Source organism: Crocodylus porosus, unplaced genomic scaffold (assembly GCF_001723895.1).
Source record: "Crocodylus porosus isolate Cpor-Errol unplaced genomic scaffold, CroPor_comp1, whole genome shotgun sequence".
Classification (NCBI taxonomy): Eukaryota; Metazoa; Chordata; order Crocodylia; family Crocodylidae; genus Crocodylus; species Crocodylus porosus.
This window is the reverse complement of record NW_017728948.1, coordinates 29274229-29292163: the sequence shown is the minus strand read 5'-3', so window position 1 is coordinate 29292163 and position 17935 is coordinate 29274229. Positions and strand designations below refer to the sequence as shown.

At 43.4% G+C, this 17935-nt stretch overlaps 1 protein-coding gene across 1 annotated transcript in view; it reads left to right on the top strand.

Annotated features, from left to right (window-relative positions):
* Positions 1-17709, top strand: part of FAM184B (family with sequence similarity 184 member B) — an 85681-nt gene extending 67972 nt beyond the window's left edge. Inside the window, exons 12-18 of the mRNA XM_019553117.1 lie at positions 1552-1664; positions 3537-3721; positions 7618-7764; positions 9222-9339; positions 9810-9914; positions 11525-11727; positions 16889-17709. Coding sequence (XP_019408662.1) covers positions 1552-1664; positions 3537-3721; positions 7618-7764; positions 9222-9339; positions 9810-9914; positions 11525-11727; positions 16889-16979 — 962 coding nt within the window. The 3' untranslated portion in view covers positions 16980-17709. The remainder of the gene's footprint in view (positions 1-1551; positions 1665-3536; positions 3722-7617; positions 7765-9221; positions 9340-9809; positions 9915-11524; positions 11728-16888) is intronic.
* The last annotated feature ends 226 nt before the right edge of the window (positions 17710-17935 follow it).

Sequence of the window (17935 nt, the reverse complement as noted above, 5' to 3'; positions counted from 1 at the left end):
GCTGGACATAAGGAAGAATTTCTTTACTGTCCGAGCCCCCAAGGTCTGGAACAGTCTGCCATCGGAGGTGGTTCAAGCACCTACATGGAACACCTTCAAGAGTAAAGTGGATGCTTATCTTGCTGGGATCCTATGACCCCAGCTGACTTCCTGCCCTTTGGGTGTGGGGCTGGATTCGATGATCTTCCAAGGTCCTTTAAGCCCAGAGCCTTTGGGTGCCAGACCAACTGGCAGCATACCTTTTGGCCACAGGGTGCCAACCAGCTTGCCCCCAGCTCAGCTATGAGGATGACTGTGCAGCAGTAAGTGGATTGGGGGCCTGTTGTATTGCACATCAGATCCCAGTGCACCTTTAGTTTCATGTGTAAAGGGAGCCTTAGAGATGTCCCATGTTGTGTTTACATTAAAAATGATCAGCTTTGGGTCAAGTGTATCGGTTTGGCAATATTAGTTAATTGCTCCCTTAATCCGATTTATAGTAATTTGTTAAAACTAAAGATCTCCAAAAGGCTCAAGTCCAGATAACACATTTCATGCTGGCATATGTAGTCTGTCAGCAACACCTCAGGACAAAGGGACTTAACTTGGCTCTACTTTCTGAAAATTAGGCCATAGCCATTAGACTCCTGGCAGGCTGTCAGAGCAGCCTACCTTTCAGAAAACCTTGGATGCTCTGATTTACATTTTAGACTTTTTTTGTAATGATTTTAATCTCAACCAGTTGTAACTGGTGTGATTTACATGGTGCTGTGGCACAGAAGAGTGGGGTTATTTTCCCCTCTGACCAGGAAGTTGAATACCAAGGCCAGAATATATAGACTCAGAAAATATAATGATGTTTTAGGTGAATGCTTCCTGTATTTCAAGGGTATAGTCATTGATTTACATATCTGGTTGACTTTGTTTTGGTACAGTATACCCAGAGGTATCTCTCACTGTTCCTCTTGATATCAAGTAGAACAAAGAACAGGCCTGATTCTGCCCACTAATAAGTGCCTTTGGTTTTTGAGTTGAGTCAGCTGGCCAGTTGTCAAGGAGTTTAACAACATTTACTACTTCAGTTCACGGGGAGGATTCTGTGCTTTGCCTCCTGATAAGAATGTTTGTGACATTCAGAGGGATAAGCATGTTACTTCATGTCCTGCTACCAGTACACCTCCTATGGGAAGGTACTCAAGAGAATTTGTATAGGGCTGTTGGATCCTTTACACTTTTTTGGGCACCTCTAGTGCCCCAATTGATTTTACAGACAGAAGAGACCACTGTGTGTGTCTAGTCTGACTCTCTGCATTACAAAGGCCATAGAATTTCACCATTTAATCCTCATAGCAAGTCTTTGTTGTTGCTTTACTACTGGCAGGAGAGTTTTAGAGAACATGTGGGGTATTTCCCTCTTTTGCTTTTGATTTTGTGGACTAAATGATTGCAAAATTGAGCACCAAGGAAAAATTGGTACTTTATTGTCTCCCTGCTCCTTGGGATTTATTGTTTTTTCCTTGCATTAGCCTGTTACTTTCTTCACACCTTGATATGTGGTTTTGTTGTGGCTAGAATCTCTGAGGATGGATCTTTCTGAGCAACAGGAGTCCTGTGCCAGTCACAGAAAACACATAGAAGACCTACAGATGGAGCTGAAGAATGTATGGTCCCTAAAGCAGCACCAGGCAAGCTTCCTAGTCTTACTTTGTTAACATTCAGTAGTACTACTAGATGGTAAAAATTCTGGTTTAGTTTTTACATAAGGTGCTCCCTGTATAGAAGCAGAAGGGATTTCCTTCCCTATAACCAAGGACCTGTGTGGCTGTGCTTTTATATGCTATGAAAAACATGTAATCAGGGGCTGTCTTCTAGTCAGGGTTTGATATTGTAGAGAGCTCCATGTTGTTGAAGTGCTTTTCCTTATTCCTTGTTGTATACAGTGGGTCTAAAGTGTTCAAGTTTGGGTACCTAAAAATGGGTACCTATAATAAGTAGCAGAAGTTGAGCACTCAAGAGCCCCACTTATTTCAAATAGAGATGCTGAGCACCAGCATCTCTAAAAATCAGGCCAGATACTGTTCATCATTGGTGGGTGCCTAAACATGGATCAAGTACCTAACTTGAAGTATTGAAGTTTGAAAATGTTGGCCTCTGTGTACGTGTATATATGCATGTGTATGTAAATGCACTATGTGGCCTGCATGGGTGTGTGCACATGCATGTGCATATATGCTTTGCAACCCAAAGACTTGATAAGCAGTTATAACATTTCATTCCAAGTTATAACAATTCTTCCCCGGTTTTGTTCTGTTGCTTGCATTCATGCAGTGCAGGTTTCCTGCACTTTGAAACAAAACCTAGTCACTGCACTTTTTTCACTGGAAATATTTCCAATATCTTTCTAAATTTTTTTGGTTGTTTTGCTCTAGTCTCTGGTGGGCTTATTTTATTTCTGTTATTTAGGTAGGAACAGAGAAAAGTTTCAGATATAAAAATTATGTTAATAACATCTATGTGTTATATTAAAACCTTTGTATTTCTTGTTTGTCATCATTAGGTTGTCCATCACAGTAACCAATCCCAATCCTGTGATAACTGCAAGTAGAAAAAAAAATTGGCAATTTTTTTCCAATTAAAATGACATAAGCATAGTCAGGTTGACATGAGGCCAGGAAGGAATTTTGTTACAGGTGTCAGGGTTTTTTTTCACCTTCCTCAGAAGCATTAGGTTTAGCCTAGAGCCAAAGTTGGAGAATTTGACTGGGGTGTGCTGATACTTGTGCTGTAGCTAAGACTTGAATTTTCCTTGCTAGAGTGTCTTGCTCCTTTATTCACAGTCAGACCAATTGCCACATTTGGACCCAGGAAATATCTTTACTCTGTGATCAGACTGGTATTGCTTTCCTCTGTAGTGGAGGAAGATAGTTCTGTTCCTTGAATCTCTCAAGTCTATCTTAACAAACTACTCCCTGTCCCTGCAGCAGTAGGACATTGACAGTACTCTCATCCCCTAGTTTCACCTGTAGCAAGTTAGTAAGTTCTTGTTATTTTATAGCATTGTGTCTAGTAGTTGTGGGAGAGGGTTACTTGTACAGTTTTATGAATAGGTTAGCAAATGCTTGCATAGGACGGTTTAAATAGGGATGAATTTGTCTTGAGCACGGGGTTGAACTAGATGACCTCCTGAAGTCCCTTCCAGCCCTACTCTTCTATGATTCTATGAGAATCTTTGTCATATTTGTTGAATTGTTTCTGCTGAAAAATGTAGGATAAGTCAAACTGTTTTGTTTTAAAAATTTCGAAATAAAATTTTTTTGATTTTTCATTTTGAAAGGATGCTTTGTTTTGAAATTTAGACTTAGATTTCTTAAACAAATGAAATCTTCTGATATTTGGCAAAACTAAAATAGAATTGTGTTCCAGATCAACCCGGAAGTTTTGTTCCAAGTCAAGTTTCAAGCTAGAGAACCAAAAATCTATTCTGTGCACAGCTCTATAGATAGCTTCTTAACATTTAACCAGAGGATAAATAATGCTAATTTGCGCCTTTTCCTTAGGAAGGAAGTAGCCAGAACCAGATCAAATCTCTTAATGATGACCTGGAGAAATGTCAGAATGAGATTTCTGGGCTCAAGAAAGAGAATTCACTTCTAAAAGACACCCTGGAGTTGCTCAGTGCACAGGTGGACCTACAGAAGCAGGAGGCTGCCCAGCTTCAGGACAGGGAGAAGCAACACAGAAGGTCTGCCTTAAATTATTGCTTTTCTGAGATGCTTCCTAGAGGACTAATGCTAACATTACTAGCACTCCAAGCACTGTGGGACTTTGTCCCTCCTAAAGAGACTTACGCTGTACATTGTGAGCTTTTCAAAAGCACCGTTTCCTTTCTGGCAACTCTTTATGCTTTGGCTAGAATTCCCCTTCCTCCCCAGCCATACTAGAAATATTGGAATCACTGTTCTGTCACATCTGTGTCCCACAGAAGTGTATTCTCTAGGGCCATTCAGGAATAACCCAAAGAAAGGCACTAAATCTGTTGTTCATTTGAAGGAAAATTGTTAAGGCCAAAACCCCCAAAACTTACCCCTTCTCTGAGCAAGATATGAATTGTAAATGTCTCTGAGAACAAGCTCAGCATTCCAAAATGAGGGAGAAAAGAAATCTCCACTTCTTGGCTTGTAACCAGCTGAATGTTGGCCTTAGAAGGGTTGATTTTTAATGATACTTGATGTGAACCCTGTATAACTCCAGATCTGTATTGAGGGGGGAGCTGTTGGCATTTTGCCCAGAGTAGGTAATCTGCCTCCAGGAGCACAAGCAAGCCAACCTGTGACTTGAAGATGCTTGATTATGGAATAAAGAGTGGTCTGCATTCCCTCAGCATAACCACAACTTTATTTGCAAAGAGCATGATCTTGCCACCACCCATATGTGCTCCAGCGGAGCATTAAGGGCTGTTGTAAATGCTAGCAGTCTCCTCACCCGTGCACACAGGGAACACAGGAGTAATCTCTTATACCTGAGCATGATGTTGGGAATGTTGGGATCTTTGTAAAATGGGAGGAATATAAGCATCACTCTGTGTGGAAAGATAGAAGGACTCGGAGTTACATGGGCATGTTTTTAAGTGCTTCCACACTGATAAAAGATGGTGTGTGTAATCCCCTTAATTTGTATGTATAAAAGGATCTGTGGGCATCATATCCAGGGGTACCATCTTTGAAAGCCTGTTCAGCATAGTTTAGAAGCAAGAACTTGAATCACTTTGGCCATGCACGGATGTGATGTTTGGAATGCTCCAGGTACTTTTGGAGTGCTCCAGACCATGAGGGTATAGGTGGGCATGGCCAAAGAAGCACTTAAAAAACAGCCAAAGTACATCAGGATTAACCCGCAAAGTATGAGGAACATATTGGAATTACTTCCTTTTGAAGCACTTCCTGAAACAGATGTTTGTTCCAGCAGTTCTCCAGCATCCATAATGCTCCACTCTCCCTCTGCCATCACTTGAAGAGGAGGTGGGGGAAGCAGGGAGGGCTGCCAGCGAGCACTCTTCTGTGCACTCAGGTGTCCTTGGGAACCTGCAGAGACTGGAGATTGAGAGATGAAGAGTTTTGTGCTCTCCAATCTCCTGGCTGGAGCATAATGTCACTGAATGCCTTTTTGGCTATTTCGAATCACTCTGGGAATCCTCCTGTAAGTCTGCACTGTGCTGAAGTACACTAAATTTGAAGTGCTCCACAATGATTCCACAGTCAGGTGGTTTGGGAACTGGCTAACAGGTCGAACCCAGAGAGTGTTAGTAGACAGGTCTGTATTGTCTTGGCAGGAGGTGGCCAGTGGTAGATTCATAGATTTATAGATTGTGAGCTGGAAGGCACTTCGCAAGATCATCAGGTCCAGCCCCCCTGCACTAGGCAGGAAAACTAGGTGATGTCCTGTAGGGCTGTGTGAAATTTCACTGGCTGTTTTGCTTGTGCTGTATTCTCCCACCACCAAGCTGAGCTCCGTGGGGCTGTGGGAAGCCGATTGCAGTGCTGGGGAACTCAGCTGGGCTGAGTTCCTTTCCCCAGCCTGATCGTAGTGCTGGGGAAGAACTTAGCCTGGCTGAGTTCTCCAGCCCGATCACAGCACTGGAGGGGAACTCCACCAGGCTGAGCTTCCCAGCCAAATCACAGCGTTGCAGAGGGGAACTCAGCCGGGAAGGGTTCCCTTCCCAGGCCCAATCGAAATGTGGAAACATTGTCAAAACAGCAAAACTGTTTTGACAAAACAGAACAGAACAGTGCTTTTGAAATGAATCAAAACTTGAATGGAACGCTGTTCCTTTGAAACACGTGGAAGTGGAACGCAGGGTTTGGTTCTTGGCCCCATGCTATTCAACATCTTTATCAATGATTTAAATGAGGATGTGGAAATCACCCTGGCCATGTTTGCCAGGGTCCCCATCCAGCACCTCACACAGCCCACCTCCCCACCCTGCAAGACAACCAACCCAGCATGGCCCCATCAAGGTGAAGGGGGCAGGGAGAAGGGTTCATTTCTCCTTCCGTCCCTTTACTGCAGCTGGGGTCTGTGAGCTCCAGGGCCCACTACTGCAGCCCCTTCCCCTCTGCTCCCTGGCAGACAGGCTGACTCTTGGCTGCGGTGGGGTGAGAGGGGAAGGAGGGAAGAATTAACCCTCTCCCCACCCACTTTGCCTTAACGGGGCCATGCCGGCCAGAGTCTCTGCTAGGGCTGGTCCCTGCTCTGGCTAGAGAGCAGAGGTGTGGGGTCAGCCCTACAGCTGCAGCAGAGAGCCCAGCCTGGAGAGCATGCTGGGATGCTGGGGGAGTCTGGTTTATCTTAAACTAGGAGGGGGTCTGGGACAGACATTGCATAAACTAGCAGGGGGTCTGGGACAGACACCGCTTTGAGCCAGATCCGTTAAGTCTGATGCTACATTCAACCAGGTTTATCTCAGAGCAGTTTGGGCCATTTTGAAACTGGATTATGTGCACTGAATGTCTGTTCTGTTTCAGGTTTAAACCAGTTTCTGATCACTTAAACCGGTTTATGTGTAATATCTGTCCCTAGTCTCAGTCTCTCCATACAGAGTGATGCTTAGAGAGTTCTCATTATCCCCCAAATCTCAAAGCATTCAGCAAACTTGACAACTATGGGCCAAAATTAGGCGGAGGAAACCAAATTATGAGCCAAAATTACCTTTATCAGGTAAAATGATGTAGGGAGTAGTCAAAAGAGCAAGAGTGAATGAGTCAAGTAGTCACTGATTGTAAAACCAGTGATTTCATGTCAGTTCCTTGCCGGATCCCAGAATGTGTTTGGGTCAGGGGAAGAGTATTATAAAACTAAGTTTTATGACCTTTGCTTTGTGTGCATGTGTTAACTTCGATAGAATTCATTTAAAGTTACTGACTTACCCTTATATTTTACTCAATGGTTGTTTCTCATTTGGAAGCTTAGAGTAATGATGACTGTTGTGGCTTTCAGTCGCATTTGGCTTCAGAAAACAATAATACAGTGTTATGGATCACTGTAAAATATGACCTTATAATTAGCTGTGTCTTCCAGATGGCAACACTTGGAAGTATAGCATAGAAGTTAGTCGCACCCAAAAGGCTCCTTTACAGCCTTTGTGACATTTACAATATTAATCTAGATGTTAAACCAAGTGTAAGACCATGGTCAGCTTAAATGCAGTATTAAAGAGCTTCATTTTAAAATTCCAGGCATCTTAAAACACAGGGTGTCAAGATTTACTGTTGCATGTGGTTCTTGGGGTTTCTTCTGCAGCCACAGTGCTGGGAGCAGCATATAGTTTGAGACCTGTCTTTGAAAAAAAAAACACAATAAGGCTGATGCTTAGAATCCTCCAGTCCAAAGAGCGAAGGATCATTTCCCTTGTCCCAGAATAGCTTGCTGCACCCATTCACTGGAAACCCCATTCAGCTAGATCCAATTTTCAGTTCCAGCCTACGCTTCATAGGAGTGAGTACTGGTCAAGGGCTGCACTGATTTAACTACCTCCCCAGTCACTTTGAATAGTAGTACCTTAGTAGTGTTTACCTATCACTAACTCAGTAATGAAAGTTAAAGCACTTGAGAATTAAGTAATGTTTTAATACCATTTGAAAGGCTGCTGGAAGATGACCTCAAAGGCAAGCATAAAAAAGAACTGGATGTCTTGAAACAAGATCATTGCAAGGAAATCCAGAACATGGTGTCTGATTTCAGCAGTGCTCAGGCCCATCTCCAAGCAAAGATTGTCTCGCTAGAAACAGAGTAAGTCATTTAGATAATCGCTGGAAGGACAGTACACCTATTTTGGTGATAAATATTTCTTTAAATTATTATTTTTGTTACAATATAGTTTAATTACTAGAATAATAGTGTGTTGCATAACTGTTCTCCATGTAACTAAAAAGATGCATAGAAAAACTCATAACACATACATATTGATCAATGTAAAGCTATAGATATTATGTTATGTATAAAAAGATATCTGTATGGTAAATTTCATTGTGGACTATTGTATTAATGTACTTCTTTATTTTTACTAATTGTAAAATCATTTTCCTCATCAGATAATCCCAGAAATCTTAATCCTGCATTTGTACATGTGCTTAACTTTACTGGTACAAGTAGTCCTCTTGTAGTTAAACATATCTGTATGTGTTTTCAGGGGAGAGACCATAGTGTGAAAAGGCATGATCAGGTGGTTAGGTTCAGGGGCCTAAGTCACTGCAGTTCTGGATCACTGTAAGATACTAGGATGAGTCTTTGACATAGTGCCTTAGTTATGCCACTTTACAGTGAGAAATAATATACCTTTATAAAACACAATAAGATCTTTAAATAAAAGGTTATTAATTACTAATGATCTTAGTTAAAAAGGCACCTATCTGAAGCAATAGGTGTCTTTGACATAAGTACAAGAACAACCCAGATAACTGTTATCTAAACCCACAAGAGCCAACAACACTTGACTCCTAAAACCCAAAGAATTTCTCATCCCCGATCAACTTCAACCTCCATCAAATCCCACTGTTTATAAAAGCCCAAGTAAATAGATGCGTCTCGTAACATGTTCTGGAAAGCAACAGCTCTGGGCTACTTTAGTTCAATGTGGGAAGTAGGTTTCAAAGCTGAGAGTCCTACAGAGAACCCTGTGTCTCAAGTGCTTCCCCTCTCTAGTCAACCGCTTTCACATATCACATCCGTGGTGGCTTGACCCCAAGAAAGAGGGACAACTGCAGGTGGGAAGGTCACAAGTCATTTGCCCATTTCTTATATTTTCTCTGAATGCTGAAGCTGGAGAGGTCTTCTCTCTCCTAAAAATGTTCAGGTAAAGGAAAAGAATAAATAACCTAGTCTACAGGATGCTTCTCTGGATTACAACTCAATCTCATAAAATTTTAGCTCATGGCCTCATTCATGCATGGAGATCTTTTGGCACAAACTCTGGTTCATGCAGAGTCTTGTTTACAATAGTTTGTATGATGGGCTGGACCCACCCAGTAGATAGAGGATATTGTGTGTATAAATAACATGGGCACTAGCTTTACCATATCACCCTTTTTAAACAACAGTTTTGACAAAAGATGCCTGAATTATTTTCGTGTATGTTAAGCAAGGAATCCATGATGGGACAGAGCAAGAGAAACCTAAGCTAAACTCTTATGCCTTGAAAGAGTTTTCTTGACTTAGATTTAAGTGTTTGCATTTTTTTCTTGGCACAGACTTAAAGAATTAGAGGAAAAGTCAAGAAAACGGGAGTCCAGGCAAGAAGACATGCAATTTATAAGTTGCTTGCAAGATAAATTAAGTGAGAGAGAGGAGATTATCAGACATCTGATGGTGAGATTTCCTTGGCATGTATATATCATAACGTGTGTGCTGATTTTCAGAACTTGATTGAACCAGCTCTTAATTAATCCAGCATAATATTACTGGCAAATTTGTTCATACAGTATTTTGATTACAATCCAGCCCATTTTTACAATACCTTTTCAGAGGAATGAGGCCACTTATTTGATGCTCCTAGCCTAGGGGATTAATGAATTGAAGCATGAAGGGAAAAATGTTGTTTCTTTATTGTATATGTTATCCTGCTAGCGTGAATCTGCTTAAAAATATTGAAAGAATACTTTCCATCTTTCAGTAGAACCTCTTCATATGCCAAGACCCAGCATTTAATCTGTACTCATGCTTAAACATTTTGATTTATGTAGCAAGGCTCTATCCACATTTCACATACCCTTTCAGGCAGTTGTTTTCTCACTATTCTGAATACTATATGATGGGCACACATAATTTATTCCCTTCAGGAAGGAAGAAAATTTCATCATTCACTTTTACCCACCACTGAAGTTTACCGGAATAGATCCTTTTCTTTCAATCCTAGTCCTGGATGTTTAACTCCTTCCATGAAGGTAAGACAAGTTGTTCAATTAAAACTGGAAATCATGTTTTACTGTCACTAGGATATTGAGAGATGATTGATAAGGTGAACATACAATGTGTAAATGAATAGAGATTAGGCTTAATTTTTCTTTTTCAGCAGTTCAGCCAGTTTATCCTACGATTAAAAGTAATGGTACTGCTGGTTTTCAGTAAAAGTGTAATATTTCATCCTGTGAACTAACCCAAAACTGGCAGATGAGGATAGTATCAGTTCAAAATATGTGTATTTATGTAGGTATAAGACAGGCTGCTCACAAATATGTATATGACCTTTTGCAGGAGTAAGAACAATTTCTTGCATAGACCTAAGAGCTGGCCAATTTATATCACTTAATGCAGACAGATAAGCTAAGTAAAAAATCCTTGTCTGGGCTGCATAGCATGTATTCTCAGCTCCTTAGGCTTTGCAGCACTTCCATATTTAGCTGCTGGCATGGCCAGAAGTAAGAGACATTGGCAGAGGACAGAAGAGCAAGACCTAGAGGACAGGGACATTTTATCTTCATGAGGCTGCTTCTGCCACCAGAACTTCTCTTAACAGACAGCATCCACAACAGGGAGGCTGCCAGAGCATGTTCACATCCACACAGCTCCTTGGCAGCTTTGTGCATCCCTATGGCAGCTGGCAGTAGGGTGATCTCTATAACTGTGCTGTTGTAGCAGTAGTGGTAGAGCTCCTTATTGAAAACATGAGATATTTTAGCAAAAGGTATTTTCTGCTGGCATTGCTATAGCACTTCCCCTAATGACGGAGGTTAAACTGGAAGATGCCCTCTTCTGTCAGCACAACTGAGCTCAAATTTAGGGAAGGGGAGAGGTGTGGGGCACAGCTATGTTGGGTAGGCAGAGTACAAACTTTTATTCTGCCTTGATGTAACTATGCTGGCAAAGTTTTTTAGTGTAGCCCATGCCTGAGTATTGATTAGGAATCTATCTGCAGGAGCATGGAGATAAGTTAACTCATACAGAAGTCAGTGTCCTTGTGACCTGACTGCTGCTATCTGAGCAAGCTAAAGTATCTATATACCATCCTGCAGCTGATAGTGCAAACATACTCTAACCCAACATGTTATTTAGTCAAAACAGACTACATGGCAGTTATCCTGGCTCTAGACCAGGAGTGACTGCAAATAAATAGTTGTGTGTACTGAGGATTGCCAGTAGGACCTGTAGCAAAAGCAAGACTCTATGCCAAACGGTGTGCGCACCTGGCAGAGCTGCAGGAGACATCCCCAGTTAGTGCAATCAGATCTGAGGATCTCTGTCAGATACGTGATGCTATTGCAACTTTAAAGTTAAGTAAACTCACTGCTTGCATTTGATACCTCTGCTTTGATCCAGGGCACTACAGCTGTCCTAGCTGAACCTGCAAGAGTGATTTCATTTTAAATGTTATAGACAGAATTTGCTGTGGCCACATATTTTAGGAACTTCCTCTTTGTATGCTCAAAATAGAATCAACACTCACCAATGTCATGGAATTTGCCCAATACTTTCTTGCAATAAGCCCATTATCTAGAACTTGTATCATCCATGTGGAAGAAGAAAGGGTTAATTTATCTTCTCATAATAAAAACAGAAGAAGAAACTTGATGATGTGCCCAGCCGTGTTGTCAGTGTGCCGAATTTAGCCTCCTACGCAAAGAGCTTTCTGAGTTGTGACTTGAGATCAAAGAGGAGTTCTCCTCAAATAACAAAGTCTACAAGCCTAGACCAGAGTCCCACCTGCATCAGGGCCTGCTATCAGTCAACACAATCCTCGGACTCTAGCACGGCCACAAGGTAAACAATAAACATATATATTTTAGTGGCTTGAAGGTTATGATTTCATATTCAGAGTTCTTCAGGCACTGAAAAATGTGCCAAAGCCAAAAACATTGGCTCTGATTCTGCAATAAAGTCCGTATTTCCAAACACTTGCACTTACCTTGAGCTCATTGCAGGCTATCAGCCATTGTTTCTGCCTGGAAGGGCTTATGACTGCAGTTCAACCTGGCACAAGCAATGGTCATAAAAGACTGAATGAATGTAAATAAAATCATGTTGTTATTCATTAAGACTCAACTTCTCTTATATGGCTGCCAGCAACAGGTGAGGTCTGGCTTCAGTGAGGCAGACTGGCCTCAAGGCCTGTGAATTAGCTGAATAATTACAAGTGCATTTTATTTATTTTCCCATATTTAGCAAAAGTGTATTTTTAGGAGAGACCTGACTGAGGCTAGGAGGGTAATTTGGCAAATGAATATGGAGATCTCAAAATGCTGATCTGGCAGATGCTCAGTTCTCCTCTGATACTGCCTGTATTAGGACTTTATTCCTGTTTGTGAACATTAAAAGTGTCTGGCCTAGCCCTCATTTTTTTCTGAAAAGTTAAAATTTAATGTCATTTTTAGATGTATGTGTTTTCTAAATGTTACTTAAACTAATAACACAATCATATCTGTGTAAGCAGTAGACATTTAGGTCTGCCCAGAGATTACCATCTATATTTATTTATTGATTAGATTTATATAGAATCATAGAAAATGAGGGTTGAAAGGGACCTCAAGAGGTCATCTAATCCAACCCCCTGCTCAAAGGATGACCATCCCCAACTACGTCATCCTAACCAGGGTTTTGTTGAGCTGGGTCTTAAAAACCTCCAAGGATGGAGGTTCCCCCACCTCTCTAGGTAACCTGTTCCAGTGCTTCACCACTGATCTAATGAGAAAGTTTTTCCTAAGATTGAGCCTAAACTCCCCTTGCTGTAACTTGAAACCATTGCTCCTTGTTCTGTCACCACTGAGAACAGTCCAGCTCCATCCTCTTAGGAACCCCCTTCAGGTAGTTGAAGGCTGCTGTCACCTCCTCCCTCAGTCTTCTCTTCTCCAGACTAAATAAGTCTAGTTTCCTCAGCCTCTCCTCATAAGCAGGGATCCTGGTTTTCTCTGATTAAAAATTGCAAATTCTCTGATTAAAACCCCAAAATCCATGATAAAAATTAAAGGTCCCGGATAGCCTCCTGCCGCAGAGCCATGCTTGGAGCTGTGCAGTTGGGGCAGGACGGTGGTAGGGGTGGCTGCGTGCTGCCCCGCCACCACCACACTGCTGCCTTCACCTGTCCGCACAGCTCCGGGCATGGCTTCATGGTGGCAGCGGGAGGTTTTGTAGGCAGCGGCCGTCACCACTGGCACGGCCCTCCAGGTAAGCGGCAGCGGCCGCCGCATGTGAGCCCCCGCTCCCCCCTAGCCACCATCCCTCACCGTGGCTGCAGAGCTGGCCACAGAGCTGTGGTCTAGCTGCATGCAAGCCTTCCTCTCCCTCCCCTGGGCAGGTGGCCAGGCAGCATGTGCGCTACCTGCATATGGTGGGCACTACCACGCTGCGTCCCACATCACTTGGCAACAAAGCCCCCCACCGAGGGACACCCCTCCCCTCAGCCTCTGGCTCTGCTCCCAGCTGTGATATGCTGCCTGGGGCCGGCATCACGCCCCACTCCCTCTGCCCCCAACCATCTTCCCCAGCCCTGCCTCACAGCCCCCAAGCTCCACTTACCTCTAGGATCCAGGGGTGAAGGACGAGTCTGAGCCTGAGCCCAGCCATGGCTGCCTCAGATGCTCAGGCCCTGCCCTCCCCCACTCTCCCTCCCTCTCCGGGCAGGGCTGGGGTTTTCCTGCCCTTTCTGCAGTTGGCTCTTGCAGGCTGGAGCTGTGTCAGCCTGCAAGAGCTTTTTGCAAAAGCAGAGAATCTGCAGATTTCTCTGCTAAAAAGGGAAATCCGCATTTTCTCCGTTTTTCCGTGGGAAAAGGAAAACCCGGATCCCTGTTCATAAGTCATGTGCTCTAGCCCCCAAACTATTTTTGTCATCCACTGAACTCTCTCCAATACTTCCACATCCCTTCTGTAGTGGGGGGCCCAAAACTGGACACAGTACTCCAGGTGTAGCCTCACCAGTGTCAAATAGAGGGGAAGAATCACTTCAATATTCTGGCAGTGCTCCCACTAATGCAACCCAATATGCCTTTAGCCTTTTTTGCAACACTGTTAACCTATATTCAGCTTATTGTCCACTGTAACCTCCAAGTCTTTTTCTGCAGCGCTACTGCTTAGCCAGTTGGTACCATGCCTCTAGCAGTGCATGGGATTGTTCTGTCCTACGTGCAGGACTTTGCACTTGTCCTTATTGAACCTCATGAGATTTCTTTTGGCCCAATCCTCCAATTCGTCTAGGTCACTCTGAATCCTAGCCCTACCCTCCAGCATATGTGTACTCTCCCAGCTTGGTGTCATCTGTGAACTTGCTGAGGATGCAGTCCATCCAAACTTCCAATTCCTTAATGAAGATATTGTCTAAAACCAGCCCCAGGACCAAACCCTGGGGCACTCCACTTCATACTGGCTGCCAACTAGGCATTGAGCCATTGACTATTACCCTCTGATGATCCGGCCAGTTTTCTATCCACCTTACAGTCCATTCATCCAGCCCATAGTTCCTTAAGTTGCTTGCAAGAATGCTGTGGGAGACTATATCAAAAGCCTTGCTAAAGTCAAGGTAGATCACATCCACTGATTTCCCTACATCCAAAGAGCCAGTCATCTCATCACAGAAGGCAATCAGGCTGGTCAGGTATGATCTACCTTTGATGAATCCACAAGTGCTTAACAGTGGATTCCTTGAGGACCTGCTTCATGATTTTTCCAGGGACTGCGGTGAGGCTGACTGGTCCGTAATTCCCTGGATCTTCCTTTTCCCCTTTCTTAAAGATGGGCACTAGATTTGCCCTTTTCCAATCATCCTGGACCTATTTTTATAGAATTAAATATGAAAACAACTCCACCTTACCAACTCTCACTTCCCTGCATCACCAACAAGAACAAATGAAAATACATTAGTACCATATTTCACAGTGTACAGATCAACACAATGTATAGGTCAACCTTGGTTTAAAAGTTAGGAAAATTAGGATTTTCATAGGCACAGTGTGTAAATCGGAGCTGGGCTTGGTGCTTGGCTAGCACAGCCCCATCCCCTGCGAGCAGCACTTCCTGGGCTGCACCAGCCGAGCACCAAGCCTGGTGCTGTTCACTGAGAGCAGCACTGCTGAGCACCAAGCCCAGCCCCGTCCCTTGCAAATGGCATTGGGCTCAGCTCTCGGCACTGCCACTCACAGCAGACAGGGCTGGGCTCAATGTTTGGCTGGTGCAGCCACATCCCCTGTGAGCCTGGCACTGCTTGCAGGGGTTGGGGCCACGCCAGCCAAGCACCCAGCCTTGCCCTGTCCCTGGTCCCGTCCCCTATGGGTAGCATATCCCCAGCTGAGCACTGAGCTCAGCCCTGTCCCTGTCCCCTGTGAGTGGTGCTGGGCTCAGCACTTGGTTTGGGACACACCACATGCAGAGGATGGGAATGGAGCTGGGCTTGGTACTCAGGTGACATGGCCCCATCCCCTGCAGAGGGGATGTGCTTGCAGATTATGGGGCTTGCAGAGTATGGAGCTGTGCCAACTGAGCGCGAGCCCAGCCCTGTCTTCTGTGAGCGGTACAGTCGACAGGCTGGCTCAGCACTTAGTAGTATTACTTGCAGTGGATAGGGCGGGCTCAGATGGTGTGGCCCTATACCCTGTGACCAGTGCTGGTGCGGCCCAGGTAGCACTGCTCACAGGGGACAGGGCTGCGCCAGCCAAGCCCTGAGCCCAGCCCTGTCCCCAGCCCTTGTGAGCAGCGCTGGGCTCAGTTCTCGGCTGGCATGGCCCATCCTCTGCGAGCAGCACTGCCTGGGCTATGCCAGCTGAGTGCCAAGCCCAGCGCCGCTTGCAGAGGAAGGTGGTACAGTGGTGGTACAGTGTATAAGTTGAGGTTGGATTTTCAGGGGCCAAAATTGGGCTTCAAAACCTGGCTTTATACACTTTATACACAAGTATGGTACATGTAAAAACAAACACTTTGGAAAGGATAGAAACCTTCATGCTTAAGGACCAAAATGAGACCATGGCCCTGTCTGTTTGGCACCTAGTAAGTCCCAGTAATTAGGAAAAAGTTTTTACCCTGTACCTGTCTTTTGCAGTTTCTTTTCAGCAGCAACAGGGCACTGGACTAGATGCAACAAAGGTCTGATCCAATCTGGCAGCTCGCAAGTTCTTACAAAAGCATTTTGTGTCATGTGAGACCTGTGTCAATGTCAATCAGATGCAGTTTGCACAAAATTTTATTAGGGCTTAGAAAAGAGCTTGAATGTTGCTTTTTTTCATCAGTTATAAATAAGTAATTATTTTAAGTGCCTTGATGTGAAGTACAAGTGTTGAGGAGATGAGGTTGGGTACCAGAAAACCAGGTGTGTAATCAGTAAAGTACATCATACAATTCAGATAGGACAGTTTTAGATTTCAATAATAATTTCATGTGTCCAAACCCCTTCATACATCAGAGTATATTATATTTTGATTAGAGAAATTTCAGCCTTTTTTCCAAGGATTCAGTTCCTGAAATAAGGTACATTTTTTTGTTTGGTTTTTTTTGGGGTTTTGGGGGGTTTTTTTAGATTCTGAGTCAACCAGTATTTTTTTCTTTCCAGAGCTGCTAACCACTACTACATATTCCCATCTTTTGCATCTTGGTAATGCTTGTTAGTTCGTTATTTGACTTTTGAGGGTTGTTGAAGGCAGGGTAGAGGTGCACCTTAGACTAATTGATTCAGAGATGCGTAAACCGTCATGAGGAAGAGCTCGCTTCATTGGCTGCAAGGACATGCAAAGAGGTGGCTACCAAATAGAAGTGATTTAAATACTCAGATTAGCACAGCTACTTCTCACTGATCATATAAGGGTTGCAGTTGGCATCTTCTTGCCTCTTCTGACTCATGTAAGAACAACTCCTCCCATGCCATGCCAAGTTCTTATGGAAAAAGAAATGTGGATTAAGTATGGGTAAGAATTCAAGGAATACTGCCATTTATCTTTTTGTACAGGAAACAAGACAATGAAGCATCAAAATTTATAGATGACAAGAAACAAGACCCTCGGCATCAAGAATGGTTTACTAAATACTTCTCATTTTAAAAAACAACTATTTCTGTAGTACTTCAAATTATGAGATCAGATGATTTCACTCCTGAGAAATGTTTGCCCAGTGAACTGATCTGAAAAATATATCTATGTGTAATTTGCACAGACCTTCATAGGAATTTACTGTTTTTGACTATGGGATTATACACATGGGTCTCTCATGTACATGAGATAATAAATAACCTCCCGAAACATGAGAGCTGGACAAAAGATTATAGGTAAGTATACAGTCAATCCAGTGCCCATGTTAAACAGAAAGTCTTCCATATCAAGGTAAGAATGTATTTCTTGTGCAGCTACTTTTGAGTACTGAATTTGTTTCTTGGTGCCTCATGGCCCTGTCGGTTTGGCTTCTTTTTAAAAGAACACCTTATAACTTTACAGAATTTTTCAGTATAGTCACACTTGGTTTCATATTTATTATCTCCTCTACCCATTTTCTCCCTTTCTTGGGCTGTTAAATCATCTCAGTTTATTTGAATGCTATTTTTAGAGGGTGTTTGTTTAGTCTGGTAGTTTTTGTTAAATTTTATATTGTATAGTGGCATACCTCCTGGGATGGTGTATGTGTAAAAGGGAACTTAGGACTAGTGGCCAGATTCTGTTGCACCTAGTACAAGTCTAAGTGGAGTTTGGTACCTAAGTATGATTTTATTCAACTGGTTCAGTTTCATAGTTGGTAGGGTCGGAAGCGACCTGAGCAGATCATCAAGTCTGACCCCCTGCCATGGCAGGAAAGAGTACTGGGGTCAAACAGCCCCAGCAAGGTGATTGTCTAGCTTCCTCTTAAAGACCCCCAGGGTAGGAGCCAGCACCACTTCTCTTGCAAGTTGGTTCCAGATCCTAGCCACCCTAACTGACGTCGCGCTTCCTGATGTCTAATCTGAATTTACCCTCTGCTAGCTTGTGACCGTTATTTCTAGTCACTCCTGGTAGTGGTCGGGGGAACA